Source organism: Charadrius vociferus, unplaced genomic scaffold, assembly GCF_000708025.1.
Source record: "Charadrius vociferus isolate BGI_N301 unplaced genomic scaffold, ASM70802v2 scaffold581, whole genome shotgun sequence".
NCBI classification, from domain to species: Eukaryota; Metazoa; Chordata; class Aves; order Charadriiformes; family Charadriidae; genus Charadrius; species Charadrius vociferus.
In genome coordinates this window covers 304217-320262 of record NW_009647024.1, presented here as the reverse complement: position 1 = coordinate 320262, position 16046 = coordinate 304217, and the positions used below count along the sequence as shown (strand labels likewise).

Genomic DNA, 16046 nt, shown 5'->3' with positions numbered 1-16046 from the left:
GCACCAAAACATAAAAACTGCTTTAAAAAGCACAAGGATACAGAACCATCAGCTAAAGTAAAGACACTATACTGTAACCAAAGTTGGTATTTAATAATATAATGAACAGTTTGGTAGTTAGATCTCCAGTTTGGTTATTTTAAAGCATTAAGACAAGGCAAGATAGAAGGCTGCTATTGTTTGAGTAATTCTAGAGAAAATAAAATATTTTAAAAAAACAAACTGAAAAGTAGAACAGTCATACCTACACAACTTTGTCCTGCACAAAGTCAAAAAACCTATGCAGAATATATATATAATATATATATTTGTGCACAAATGTTAACATATTATTAGTGCACTGCAAAGGCGTAATGTATCATGTCAATAATTTTGCGTTTTGTGTGAAAAAGGATATTTCTTTAAGTTTCCCAGGCTAGGAGGCACAAACCCCAATTCTGGCATACTGTATTCTTAATGCTAAGGCTTGCTGCTCTGGCTGTGTATTTCTTGTCGTCCCTCTTTACTATAGTGCCTGTTACAAGCATGCATGTATGTGTGTATACATGTATATGTATACACAGGTTGTATAAATATATGTTTCCCCCAATAGCTATCAGTCCAACCATGCAATCCAAAAGGTGGCTCTGCATAGATGCCCAGCATATAGTTCACCACCTGAGCCAACCCTGAAGCAAGGCGCACTTTAGTCCTTCGGATAGGTTTTCTTTTTTGTTTAAAACCTAGCTACTGCAGCTTCAAGTATTTTGCATTACATAGATTTTTTTTTTTATAAATTAATGTTATATTTTTTCAATATTCAGACATATACTATAATATATATACAGTACAATAAATGCTCTCATTCTTTTTACTTTTTTTTTTGATAAATCCCTGAGAATGTATGTTGACAGTTGCTAAGTTTCCACATGCGCAAGCATTGTGTGCCATGTTTCTGGATGAACAGCACTGCAAAGCCACGTGGTCAGCCTTTTAACTATTAGTATTTCATTTGTTTAAATATGCTGAAATATAAGGATACATTACAAATGAGTAAAGCTGAATCCATTCGAGGTACTTATCACAGGATGGAGGTGTTTTGTTTGTTTTTTAAAGCCACTGCAATATATGTTTGTTTTTGAGGCTGTGAACATATACAGAAAGAACAGGAGAGCAATGTGGGCTTTTGCCACTTGACAACATATACTCAGTGTAAACCAAACCTTTTTAACCTCTCTCTCACACAAAACAGAAAAAAGGAAAAAAAATAAACACACAAACTTTCACAACATGACAGTTTAGTTTGCAAACTCAATATAACTATACACATATAATATCATGTGGCTCTGTTTCTTTAAGTTCAAAAGCGTACAAAGGCAGGCTCAAGTAAAAACAACCCCCCCTCCCTTCACGCATTTTCATCAACCAAACCGCTCACGAACCAACATCATCAGTTTCTTTTTGCCTTTGTAGATTTGTTTTAGGTTGTCAATAAACTGTGTAAACTGGATGTGACCATCATGAGCCATTAGGAAGGTCTCTCGGGCCTTGCTGAGGAACTCTATAAACTCACTATAGTGTCGCGGGCTAATGTGAGTGAGACGTGAATGAGTTGTATTAATGTAGGCTCCAATCGTGGCATCCAAGAGTTGTCTTAAAGGGGCTTTGTCCAGTGACATGAGCTTACCAGAGTTCCTCCTTCCATGAAGTCCCACCATGCCAGGAGTGGTCAAAGTACACCTACGCAAAATGTCTGACAGTACTGTTGCACATTTGACACTTTTGACCACCAGAGGTATTATAGCTGCTAGCTCATTTTTCCCAAGGGAGTGGCTGAGCGCACATGCCCACAGAACGTCATTAATGGCAGGGTGTGTGTCCTGATTGTAACTCAGGTTGAGATGCGTCATGGCCAAAGTGGCCAGCTTGTAGGCCCGCATGGGGTAACCACGGTGCTCCATGTATCGTGCTATAGTAAAAAGCTGCGAGTAGCTCATGCCAGTTGTAGCAGCATCTAGAACGATTTGGTAAGCGGTCTCAAAAGCTATGTGATCCTTTTCACATAAGGTCAGTGCAGAGAGGGCACAGTTTTGAGGATCCTTCATGGCACACTGTAGAGCAAGCGTCCTAGCACTGCCGGCCAACTTCTCCTGCTGATGGCAGTCCAGATGCAGACGGACGATGGTGCTGTTGGACATCACTGTTGTAGCAACAATACTAGTGGCTTCTGTTGGAGTGAAAAGTGTAAACCAATTTTGCATGATACTATCCAGTGCATAAACACCTAAGGAGAGAAAGAAAGGATTAGCCACAACTGATAAAACCTAGCAGATACAGATTTTCAGCACAAGATTACATTTGCAGCAAAGTTTAAGAGGCTGCCAGTACATCCAAGGGGATGTGCTTCAGCAAGAAGGGCTAAACCAGATAGCATGCAGGAAAAGGATATCAAAAAAGGCTACTGTGAAAACTCCGTGGCAATCACCAAAATGCAGAGAATAACAAAAACAGCCTGCAGGATAAGCTTTAATCTCCTGGTGTGACAACTGAGCTGTTTTACTTGTTATTTAAGACAATTTGGATAACAACTTCTGGCTCATTTGGTCTCATCACATCACTCAAAAGCAGCCCTCACACTGAATACTTTTAGAAGGCAATTTTAACTTCTTTTCTCACTGTGCATCTCAAGGCACAGCACATGCACAAAGGAATATGAAAGTATGCTAAATGGCTTTCTTAATAAAACACCACGGCACACCTTAATGGAACACACTAAGCACACCTTAAAAAAAAAAAAAAAAAAAAAAAAAAAAAATATCCTAACCCCTGCCTCTTCCCAACAGGCTTTTACAGATACGTCTTGTCTCAAATATGCGCCTGAACATCAAGATCCTTATTAGGGAAATACTCTGAGCAATATGAACTACTGGGTATTATCTGAAATAGGTATTTTCCTTAGTATCACTTTATTCCTGGCATCTGTGTGTGTGTTTGGCAGGCACAGGAAACGGGAAACAGTGACTAATGAGTTCCATAAATTGAACCTTATAGCCAACTAGAGTGCCTTATTACTGCTAAAGGCAGTTTATGCCCATCTGTGAGCCCACCTAAACCACACCCAGAGGTCCTCATTTTCTCTGTAGGACTCTGATGCTTCCTGTGCACCCCTTCACTCATGTGCAACAATTCAGCATAGCCAGAGAATACCAGATCTTCATTTAAACAAAGATTCCTTGCTTTACGAACTTGATTAAGTCTCAAGAGTACTTTGCATGACATTATAGGTTCTTTATGGAATACTTCTATTAGAATATGTAAACTAATTTAAAGCAGTATTAAAACCAGCATTTTATTTGCTGATATGCACAAACTAATACCCAGCCACTAATATCTATAAGATAGCCTCAATAATAATTATCTTAGCAAAGATATAAAAGCAATAAAACAAAAACATTACACAAAAATTTGCAGACACAAGCCACTTTCTGGCTGAGAGCATACAAAGGCAAGCTGTATTTTCCCATGCTACTTACAATATTAATTTCCTAGTTAAGCATAAAGCAAAGAATAAACTAATCCAGACAATAAGCAGCAGCAATACTCTGAAGTTCTGAAACTCAAGAAGCACCTATGCAATACAATCCAACTCAGACATATGAAAGAGAAATAAATACAGTACGGAATCATGCTTTCCTGAAATACCTTTAGTGACAATAAAAACTGCTCCCTTACTATAAGTATTTGCATTGTCCCCACTACCACAGTTGCTGATTTTTTTTATTGTTACAGCTACACAGTTTTTAATGCACTCATCTTCACTTTCAGATTCTGCATCCTCATCTTGCAGGTGGTAAACTGGAATACAGAAGCTAAGGGACGCCTCATCAAGACGCACAGGAAGTCTATGGCAAAGCCCAGAAATAAACAGAACATTCTGCTGAGTGCACTATTCTCCTACTGCTGTTCTTTAAGTATAAGGCTGGTTCTGCTCCCACCGTATTTTCACCTTAAGTGGTTAATGATGGGTGCCTTGGTATCTGGTTTGCCTTCCAGTGCAGACAAGAGGCCTGCACAATGTCATAGCCACATAACAAAGATGTATTACACTCTAAGCCTGGATTTACCCAGGGGCTTCAAAAAAACCCCTAACAATGCGAACCCTTTCATGATATCCTGTCTGACACACAGTAGGAGCCATCCTCAGCATTTCATTCACCAGTTTTCTGGTTCCTCTTCCCACAGCTAACCAGGTTGCTATCTCACCTGCCTTTCAGAGCCAGCAAAGTTGTAGCATAGTGCAACAGCCCAGAACCACAAGCCTCTTCTCTACTGCAGCCTCAAACCCAAACCCAAACCCAACTCTATCATGGAGGGGACAAGGGGAAATCCGGGGTATTTCCCAGGAGGTTATGCACACCCCCACCTTGTGGGGGAAAGAAGTCACACTGCATTGTCTCAACTATTGTATCACTTGGTCTGTGCCTAAAAAAAACCACCCACTGCCACAATGTCTTCTCATCAAAGGAATTTTACAGATGAATAGAAAGTTGGGGACATTTGCAGACCCTGGATGTTGACAAGCAAGATCAAGCCCTCTAAAATTAGCTGACAAGAGAAACATCTCAGAACATACCTACTTCTGTTGCACATGTTACCAACCACCTCACCATTTCCCGCCGTCGCCAATTCAGTGTTGACAGCGTCATCCGCATCACCTATTAAAACAACACAAACAAAATACAAATTAATCCTATTGCAAACCAAGGCAATATACCAACAGTTAGGCATTTTCAGTTACTCAATTACACTGACATTCAAAATGGCAGTCTCTTCCCGTCTCCTCTCTGTTACCTCTTTTTTAGCTGATATACCAAAAGATTTGAAACATATTGCTCAGTTATCTTAGAGTAGCATGCAGAGAGTAATTCCAACTGCAGATCCTTCAAGACTAGAGAAGACTGTTTTATCTGTGGGCACAAAAAAAAACCCCACAAAAAAGCCCCCTCCAAACAACAAAAAAAGCTCAATTATCAATTATTCAAATTAAATTATGTCATGTCTCCTCCCTCTATGCGGAATAGTCTTTGAAGTGGAAATGTGTCAACTCTTGTTGGGCAAACTAACCCCTTTAATTTTTCCCCCATCTGCATTTCTTTTCATTGATTTCAACAATACAGAAAGAAGTTAGTGTACTGTGATTTGACTGGCTGCTTGTTCTGCAAAGATATATATACAATTCCAGATATATCCAGGTATTAAGAAGTCCATAGCAATGATTTCTCCCTGAAGAAGGAGACCGTGCAAAGAAGTTCCATCATAAAACCATCAAAATCCTAGAAAAAGGACTTCAAGCTTTGATTGTAGTGCCCGTATTTTACATCACTTGCAGTTATTGCCTAGGCTGTTTCTCAAAACATGGGTGAGTATGTTTATTTGTGAAAATAAACACTGCACAGAAACTGCAGGCAAAGCTTGCTTCAGCTACCCGGACAGACCCCACAGATACCTAGATGAAGAAAGCAAGTGTTTTTCCCCTTACAATATCAGTGATCATACTACGGTATTACTATTTGTAGCAATTAAATAAAGAAGATAATAGGTCAATAATAGAGCTCTCAGCAATGTCTTTACATAAAGTCAACAAATGCACTCACACAACTGCTTGGAGTCAGCAGCATTTGTAAGCGGGTTCTGAACCCATATCCCCTCCCAATCCTAAGGTGACTTCAAAGAGGCATGTAGCCCTCTGTCGTATTTGTTCCTCCTGCCACCTCCTCTAGTCCTATGCTGTAGATATGATAATTAAGACAGAAAAATTGCTGAGGAGCACAAATGCACAGATGACCTTTGAGAAGTCTGGTTATAAGCAACCATGAGTGGTTCCAAGCTGGTCTCCAAACATTCCCACCTTGAGACCCTGCTGACTGGCTGTACATCACCCAAAGTTACAGGATAAGGCCAGCTTTGTTGGCCTCAGACATTGGGGTATCATTTTAACTACACTGTAACCTAAGTGCTAGATTGGAGAACAGCATTTTGAAAGAAAGCAAACTGATCCATAAGGAGCAACCCAACACATTTTAAGATATGAAAATATGGATAAGGTAAATCATGGAACCAGCCTTTGCTTGAAGTCTTTCTGGAAGAAAAACAGGCAGCCTCAAGTCAAAATACTTTGGAATGCAATTATCTTTCCCATTCTGTCCAAAGGGAAGGAGTCTAGGTGACTTCCTGTATTGATGCATGCACAAATTGAAGGCTAACACTCTTCCAATATCCACGATGAATTTTCAGCTTCCCCCAAGTAGAATGAATCCAAGAGAAAATACAGGGTTATGGACTGAATTCTGCTACTGGTAAGGGAGGGAAGGAGGTAAAAAAAATAATGGTGTGAATGACAACTTCTCTGAAAGTCTTGTCTGATCAGTGCCATCACTGTGGTGGTCTGTAAAAACATCAGCAGTCACAAAAGCCTTCAGTACATGTAGAGGGCATAACAATAGTTCCAGTGTAGACAGTCCAAGCTTAAGAGCAAAAAACAATACCCTATCTAGCTTCCTGACATGGAAAAGTTTCCTGATGAACTATTCTGGAATTAGGTTCCTTTCATTTGATTAAACTGACAACCTGAGAACAGCAAGAGAGGGGCCCTTTACTGATGACAAAAAACCCAAGGATTTCACCCTTTGAGCACAAAAAACCCAAGGATTTCACCCTTTGACCAACCTAGTCTAGTGGAAGGTGTCCCTGCCCATCACAGTGGGGTTGGAAATAGATGATCTTTAAGGTCCCTTCCAACTCTAACTATTCCATGACTCTATGATTCAAACAAAGCATGTATTGATGTTCTGACCGAGGAGCAGCTGAAGTTAATCTATACTGTAGCACATGTACCCAAAGAACTATTTAACTTCTGCTCAATACATTCTTGAGCTACCTCTTCCTAAAAGGGAGTTCCACATCTGTCCAAGATCTATCCAAGATCTGTGCTATCAATTGAAGAGAGCTTCTCAACAAGTCAGGAAGTCTGAAAGTGACAAGAGGCTCCTGAGAGTTACATTTCTTATCTGAAAGCCAAGCTCTCTGCACACAGAATAACCTTGACTTTGTCTTTATGGATCTTTATAAGAATTTCTTGGTCTACAGGAACAGATGATCTCACCACCGCTAAGAGATACAAGAAATGGCCAATGAACAATTAGCTCCCGCACCAATGCAAAACCTTTTTGTCATGCACATGGGAAGGAGATTTACCGATTTACTCATTCATTCACAGATTTGGGGGGCAAAGGACACCAGTTGCCAAATATGCATCAAGTGATCACCTGCACTAAGTTGCTCAGCAGTTCTGCCAGCAGTACCTTTTTGCATGTGTGCAGTAATACTTACTTGCACTGTTGTAGCGTACAACAGCTAAACAGAGGAATAGAAGCCCCTCCTGTACCTGCAGATCTTACAGAGTCTGTGGCAGTAAGGTTCTGTAGGACAGAATACACCTGAGATGCTCCATGCCCATTTGGTCATGCTGATGACCTCTTTCCACAGCCAGTTTAAAAGCCTTCCCTCTGCTGAGTCACATAACACATGCTGCCATTGGAAATAGGGAGAAAGAACCCAAGAGTCCATACATTACTCCCAAATCCAAAACAATGTACGAGGCTTTTCTGTCACAGAGATCCCACTGAGAGTTGTGAAATTGTTGGTATCTCCTCAGACCAAACAGGCCAACTTTGCATCGCTGTAGCTGAGGCAGAACAGTATACCCATGAGGACACTGCTGTTTAGTTTACCACGTGAGGGGAGAAAGTTTTCTAGGGCACCTAAATGTCCTAAGTAGTCAGGTACAAGATAGTGAATACAGACAGTCCAATTGCTATTAAGCTGGGAAGGGCAAGGAAGGGGGAAACATCTGTAGGAGACAGTGCTGACAAAAACGTTTTTGCAGGAAAAGAACTACTGTAGAAATCTACATAGCTGTGAGTAATTACTCAGTAATTACTACCAGAAAACTGCTATGTATCTTCCTTCTGGAAAGCAAGCTACCTTTAAGATTCTTAAAAAATGCTCCTAAGCTTGGGACAGAACAGTGGACAGGTTCTAACCCCAGTCTATTCCAAACCCTGGGACTGAGGAGAAAGTATGTGTTCGTAGTATTTCTTTCACTAGATCTCACTGAAAACATTCTGACACCATCAACCACAAAGGGGTATCCTGGGAAGGGCTTGAGTCACAATCCCTGGAGCTATCTAAAAGATGTGTAGATGTGGCACTTAGGGACATGGGTTAGGGGTGGACTTGGCAGCGCTAGGTTAATGGTTGGACTTGATGATATTAAAGGACTTTTCCAACTTAAACAATTCTATGATTCTATGAATACAATGATACCCAAAGTGTCCTGCTATCACTGAATGATACTTGATGAATGCTTGAGGTGACACAGAGGTCAATCATAAATATCCTTCTCTCTCAAGTAAACAAATGTTTAAGGCAGAAACATACCAAGATGTGAAAAAAGAAGCAGCCCTGGGAATATGAAAGGCTAACAAAGCACATAGAAACTCAACTTTCTGATTAAAGACTTTAGCTTCTAAATGTCTAGAACAGGCAAATAGTACCTTTCTTTGGCATAAGAAGCAACTGGGATAATAGCCTTTCCCCAGAAGTCTTTGTACCTTTGTTTACTGAAGGAAAGTAATAAACAGTTTTCTGATCTTTGCATGTTTTTTTTGAAGAACTCCCAGAAGAGGGATGAAGAGATTTATTTTTGCTGAAATGAACTGTGTAAACTCCAAGATGCAGTGGAAGGCAATATTACTCCAGATATCTAAAACTTAGCTGTCTCCTTTTAGCTTGCAAAGTCTCTCCTAAGACCCTGAAAACTGATCTGAGGTTCTTGTACACCTCAAGCTGAGTCTGATGCATCTGACTGTCCCACAGCTTGTGGAGTACAGGATTCTGATGAAGGAAGTGAGAGGGCTGCTGTTAGCACAGTCTGCCCTAGAAACTGGTCATTACGGCTGACCTTGGCTTTCTCTTCAACAAGCACCTACCAAATCCCATTAAGGGGAAAGAAAGGAAGAGAAGGAATGGTAAGAAACCCCTCAAGGGCATGCAGAAAATATCGTGCATTTCTGGCAAGCAGAGTAATTTTGCCTTCTAGCCAGTTCCTACATTTACTCCTGAACCCATTGCACTGGCCCCCTCTCCCCCCAGGACAGAAGGGTGCCCTGAAGCCAGCTGCTCCCAGCTCTTTCTTCCAGTCTAACAGCACAAAGGCCTGTGCAGACCCTTGGTCTGTGTTTACCAGTCTGTTGAGCTTTGTATGAGAAAAAAGAATCTAAAAACTCCAAACAGACCCCAAAAAGGGTATGGTCCTCAACACTTAAAATCTATACCCACCAACACTGGGTCAAATTCCTTTCTTCTACTGTAATAATAATGAACAAGGGAAATACCTGAAGGCCCAACTCCAGAGAAACTTTCAGAAGAGTGATGTCTGGCAAGCTGTCCATGAGTGTTGCTATTTTAAATGCATCCTGGGCAAGTTTGAAGATGTGTGATGAGGAGTGGATATTTTTCTGGATGGATTCTAACACTGTTTCCAGTCTCCGAACATCACCTGCAAGGTGTAAACAGAATCACCAAAATGAAACAAGCTCCAAAAACATCCAGAGCTGCATTATAATCGAGCCTGCCGTTGCTATGCAATAGTATGATGTTTCAGTTAGATACATTTTGGTTTTAGAAATCTTCCATAATTAAATCACATATGAACAAGACAGAAGACAGCACAAATAATTCTAGTGCCTGATGGTGTTAGTGCAGTACATGGCCAAAAGTCATCCTGATTAGTGAATTTCAGAAGTGATTTGTCCACTCCTGGGTCTCATAGTCTATGTCATGTGTCAAAAGAACAAAAAGCCATCTCATAAGCCTCAAATCAAGCTCATCTGGCTCTCACCGAGCTAGCTTAATTACTCTGGTAGAAAATTAGGTGACAGGTTTAAGCCAGTTCAGTTTGTTGCACCCATTTCAAGCTCCTGTCAAGACTGCACTTTAGATTCCTAAACACAAGTTTTATAATCTGTTTACTCCATGCGATATTAAAAACATACATTTAGTCGAGTACATAACTGACAGCAATGTACCTTTGGCTGCTGTTAGCATGGTCGATGCCAGCTCACACTGCTGGGATTCGATGTGACTTAAGGTGAACCAGCGGGGATACCGGTTTGGAACAACTGATGCAATGTGGTGCGGGCGGGACATGTCTCCCGAAGGAGCTGTAGATTCCAATACTAGCAACCTGAAACAAGGAAGAAATCCTCTTTCATTAAATCATTATTACATTAGGTTACTCATGAGCTAAACGAAAGCTACAAGAACAATTGACCTTGTTTATGAAATGTGCCTTTTTGGTTATAAAAAAAAGATTGGAAAACTACTTCTCTTCTTAAAAATCCATTTGTTGAGCTTGCCTAACTCAGTGGGCAACTGCAGGAATCCACAGGACAATTAAGCTACCCATTAGCCAAGGCAGCAGAGACTTTCTGTATCACAAATAGAGCTGAAGCTTTTCTCCCTGCCTTGTTTCAGTCTTCAAACCACAGCCCTCAGGAAGGAGAGTGGAGTATTTCTCCACCGTACTGAGAACATGTAAATATTTTTCAATATTTGCAAGATACTTTCTTCATTTACAAATACTCAAAGTAAGGGAGAGGGACATTCAACAAATAATTCCAATTTTGACCAGACATAATTCAGACATGAAATTATGTCCAAAAAAGACATTTTATTGTTCAAGTATGACTACTTTTTAAAGTCCTTAAACTTTAGTCTACCAACATTTTATAATATACCATAATCTCATGTTAGGGTCCCAAACCACAGTGGCAGAGGAAGTTTCCTTTAAAGTTACTTTTCAGACTCCATTTTCTAATCTTGAAGCAAAAATTTCTTTGAGTATACATAAATCTACAACAGTCTTATCCACCAAGGAGAATTCACACTTAGAAAATTCAAATTAATGTTTTGTTGTTGACTAGTGCAGCACAAGTGAGAGCCCACAACACAGACTCAACTGATGGCCCTTACAATGCATTAGATACAACCAGTACACTAAATGCTATATAAATGCCAGTGCAAAAACTAGGAGTGAACAAAAATAGGCATTTTTATTCAACACAATTAAGCACAGTTTCAGGACATGAATGGTTAATAAGACATCAAATGATAGTAACAAGACAACATCCCGAAGAAAAGCCTTTCCGGTCCTTAGCTTCTTGATCAGGGTTAATACCTGAGTTCTGTTTCTACCAGCTTTCACATGCAAGTGATTTTCTAACAGGAAGTCATCTGGGAGGACAAAGGAAATTGGATCTCTTTTGTCAATAAAATTGCAGCTACTGACTATTGAAAATCCAATACATTGTGATTTTCTGTGATAGAATCTATATTATGGAATAAGCTCATTCAAACTTAAGTTACAATTTCTCACGCTTTAAATGAATACTGAATTTCTTTAAGTAACTGGAATGCATGCCTATTTTTCCACAGTAAGATAGTTTTAAGTTTCATCAGTTTTCTGTAGGTTCCTGAAGCATATAAGAGCATCTTTAAGAATACCCTGAGAAAGGTAATTTTGAATATATGGAGAGTATCTAGCAGGCACATATAAATACAACACACCATGTAAATAATTATCAGTAGGTTATATTAACATTTTGAGACACATATGTGCATGCTAATATATCAAATCTCTTCCCTAATACCACTGAGACACCTCTTTATATAGCTGTATATACATACAAATGAAATATATATAAACTCTTCAGCTGATTTTTTCAAAGCATAGAGAGAGTGCAAGGTCAGAGATTCATTATTAGATGGTTTCGATAAATAGTAAAAATCCCAACTACCTAATGCAAAAAGGGATTATTAGGTTATGAGTAACAGTCAATAGACAAAGAGTATGAAAGAAAGAGGCTGTTTTGGGGAAATCTCTTGTCATTGCCAGCTTCTATGTTCTATTTGCTGTGAAAAGAAATGCTGTTGTGAATTGGTGGCTTTCATGCAATTTTGGCAAGATTAGGGAACATCAGAACAAGCACAAGCAGATTTAGCATTCTTCAGTTTCGCTTCCCCCCCCCTGCTTCAAACATCAATTATTTAGCTAGGTTTTAGCAAAGCTACCTTGTGATTAAACATCACCATTAAAGTCTGGCTCCCAAAGCCTGGGTGAAATTCAGGCTTAACAAGGGATCAACCAAACTAAGCCAAACATTCAAGTTCAGATTCCAAGTGAGCAGTCAACTAGGTCACTGCAGATCCACATTCTCCAAGGCTCCACTCCATATCTTTCAGTGCTGCAAGCAGACAACTGTAGACGGAAGTGACCACCACAGATAGCACAACCCTGTCCTTGCAGACCTCAGGTGTACGCATGAAAGGTTTTATGGTATCAGCTTCCATTGATTTCATACTGATTGTTCCATAGACTAAAATAGGATTCAAAAAATGAAACAGCAACAGATGATTTTGAATACAGAGAGGTTAAATACTCCAGAGCAGCCACCATGGTTCATTGACCTGTGTAGACCGACACTAAACCCTTACATCTGGAGAGCAACTAGCTGGGGTCTTGGGAAGTTAACTTCTGTAATAAATGTTGAAGTGAAGAGAGAAACATGCTCCATTTCTAAGAGTATGAGTAACCACACAGATTTCTAAGCAGCACCTTTACTATTTCCACATGAGATTTTTGTCCTTGCCACAGCCATTTCCTCCCTGCCACGGAAGAAAGGATGCCCAAGGATCAGAAAGGATCCCTTTCTGATCCATTCAACCTCACACCCATGAGAAAGATATTCAATCTTCATGTTTGCTTTCTTCTTCCCCCCTCAAGGCAGTATTAAACTACTTTTTCATTTGGTTTGTATTGGGAGTCCTTTCTACAGTGAACTATCACTTTGGTGTGAACGGAAAGACTTCTAACTACCCTTCTTCTGGAGAATTTTAGAAGCGCTAAGGAATGCAGACAGCCATGGAATAGAAAGTGTCTAATCTGTCATCACCACAGTTCAAGATATCAGTCCACATTTTTGAAGAGTGCCAAGTATCAAAATACAGAAAGACTGATTATTGTCTAGGGCTGAACTTTCACCTGCCTTATAAAGTCATGACAAAAGGGCTATGGAGAACAGCCCTGATTATGCTGATGTCTCCTGTGATTTTACCAGATGGAAATGAACAGGCAACTCTTTCTTATACTGGTCTGTTTGAAAAGTAACTTGTCTGGCTGACATGATAGTTTCATACAAAAAGATGGCTAGAGCTACCCATGACTAACTGGAGATTTCATCATCTGGATCTTTCAGTGTCTTGCTTGTTTTTCCCGTTGGGAAAGGAAACTTCCAGAAAAGAAGTTTTCAGTTATGACTGGTTTCTGGGGAAAGCCCAAATCCTTTTTCAAAAGGAATGGCATACTGCCGTCACATTCACTGAAGCATTCAGGGAACTGTGTAAAGCTGCTGATGGATGTCTATTCCAGCCTTTCAGCATGGTTTCAGCAGTTTAGTTTAAGGAAGAAAACTCCACACAAACACTATCTGAGAAACACTTTAAGGTAGTAACTGAAAATAAATACAAGGATACAAGTCTACTTTCTAAGACTGACCTTTTTTTTTTTGTAAAAAAACCCACCCAACCCAAAATAAAACAACAAAAACCCAAATGACCAAACCCCCAAACAAACAAACAAACGAAACACCCATCCACCACATTTTGTACTATCTTGCTGATCTGCTATGACCAGGGTTATTGATGCACTTAATCTGCCACAAAAGAGGTGTACTTAGATGGTCCAGACAGCTTTCTGATCATATGTTTGAATGTTCTCAATAGTTCATCAGTAATGCACTTCTGTCCTCTCAATCTATTTCCTAAAATGCTAATCATACACAAGTATGCAAGGTCATATTTCTTAGACCTATGGCCTGACCTGTTTTGTTCTTTCTTAAGCATGCCTACCTGTTTAGTCCTTTGAACATAGAATTATGTCCTCCCCATTTTGCTTTTTTTTGAAGAAATTAGCTCGAGAATACACACCTCCAAAAAACTAGGACACAACCTGTCTTATGAAGCCAAATACTACTTATGTGGATAGTGTGTCCTTCGATCACTGTGCAATCATTTTAGATAATAATGACCAGGAAAACTCAACACCTTTTTTTTTTTTAATTTTAAATCTGGGACTTGATTGCTCTTAACCTTCAGTTGTAGCTATGCTTTGTCAACCATCAACTACAAGGTTCTTGACAGCAACCAGAATTCAGATAGGACCAGTTTCTTCCCTGCATTGTATGTGGACAACAGATTTATCACTGATCATTTAGGCCCTTGAAACTTCCTTCAGAAGGCTTTTCCTAGCCACCATTACCAATCTAACCTGCCTTGAGATAAAGCCAGCATACACTGAGCACTCCCTGAGAAACATCTTTTTCCTGATTACTGAAGACAAATGGGATGCAAGTCAGACATTTTGTTGTCATATGACATACTCGATTTAAATCCCAACATTCACCCAGAAGTGTGCAAGACTGCTTAGTTATGAAGCACAAGAAAAAAGTACTGGCTCAGACCACACCATATGGTTTCAAATCTATCATTGAGTGTTAATTTATAAAGAAGGCCAGTGGAACAAATAGTTCTACTGAACAGGCTAAACAGCAGATGATCCTGAGACTGCTGGGGAGACGCCTCTTTCCTCATTTCCTTGCCAATACCATCATACACACAACACTACATGGGTGAGAGAACACACATGCTAAAGCTGTCGTCGTTTAATACACAGCTATGTGCCCCAAGAGCGGGATTCTAGAAGGATTTGTAACAGAGAATACTGTTTTACTGTTGTAGAGAAACACTAATTGTACATTTATAAATGATGATACTGTATTTACTACAGACACCAATTGCTTTTATGCAGATGACAGAACCAGAATAATTTCTCCTTAAAGGGAAGAATGCTTGTTTTAGAAAAAAATCTAGGTCTTGATTACCAAGCTTTTTTCCCTTTTCCCGACCACTACTGCGCTCTTTCTAGATGACTCATGAATACATACCGCATGGCTCTCAGTGCAGTTTTGTATGCCAATTCAGCATCATGAGGTAGGAGAGAGGTGAAAAGATACTTGGCAAATGTGTGCATTGGAACGCTCTCTCGATGGACGACTTCGCCTAAACCACTATATGGTCCAGCTGCGGGAAAGAGAAAGAGAACATCAGTCTTTACATACTGCTAAAACCCAACTTCTGGACCTTTAAAAACATTTACTGTACCTTCAGTTAGAATTGGTATTCAGAGACAGAGTTTGCTGTACAAAAGGTAAAGTTATATTACTATGTTCTGTGAAATACATTACACATATATTGCATACATACAACGTATTACAAGTATATTAAGTATCATATATTCTTTAAGACAACAAGACAGACTACAAGTTGTATAGTACTAAGCAAACTACTAGTGCACATACAAATGACAGAACGGTTCCAGTGCTCCATGGGGCTCATTCAGCAAGCCTGTGCTATGCAGAAGTAGGAAGTGATAATCCTAGCTTTGCTTCCACGTAGTTACACTGTGCACATGAATCCCTATGCACCCTGTTGGTGCAGGAGTGCTTTATCACAAACCCACCAGGAAAAAAAAAAAAAAAAGAGTGGTTACAGTAGAAAAAAATAAAAGTCTTTAACTAAAGTTACATGACCAATCACCCCAGCACTGATCACCACCTGATCCTTATTAATGTTGTACCTGGCATAAGGAATCTAAACAATCCTTTGGTCTGGACTTGGTCTGCAGAGAAGACTAGGTTAGATCTTGCACCAAAGTTGGTTTTGTTAGTCCATTATAGCCACATGACCTCAAAAATCTTATCTGTTGTGGGAAAACTATCCCCATCGCTGGTGCAACGGATTTTGCTCACACTGAGTGCAGCCAGTGTAGTATTTCAGCTTCGTAAGAGCAGTATCGGGATTGACAACAAAAAAGTTAACTTTAACTTTTA

General features: G+C 39.8%; 1 protein-coding gene across 1 annotated transcript in view; it reads right to left on the bottom strand.

Moving 5' to 3' along the window:
• Positions 1-870: 870 nt before the first annotated feature.
• The window catches only part of ZSWIM6 (zinc finger, SWIM-type containing 6), a 54866-nt gene continuing 39690 nt past the window's right edge, over positions 871-16046 (bottom strand). The window contains exons 10-14 of the mRNA XM_009895506.1: positions 15102-15237; positions 10128-10285; positions 9435-9598; positions 4613-4694; positions 871-2263 (exon numbers count right to left, since the gene is read on the bottom strand). Coding sequence (XP_009893808.1) covers positions 1401-2263; positions 4613-4694; positions 9435-9598; positions 10128-10285; positions 15102-15237 — 1403 coding nt within the window. The 3' untranslated portion in view covers positions 871-1400. The remainder of the gene's footprint in view (positions 2264-4612; positions 4695-9434; positions 9599-10127; positions 10286-15101; positions 15238-16046) is intronic.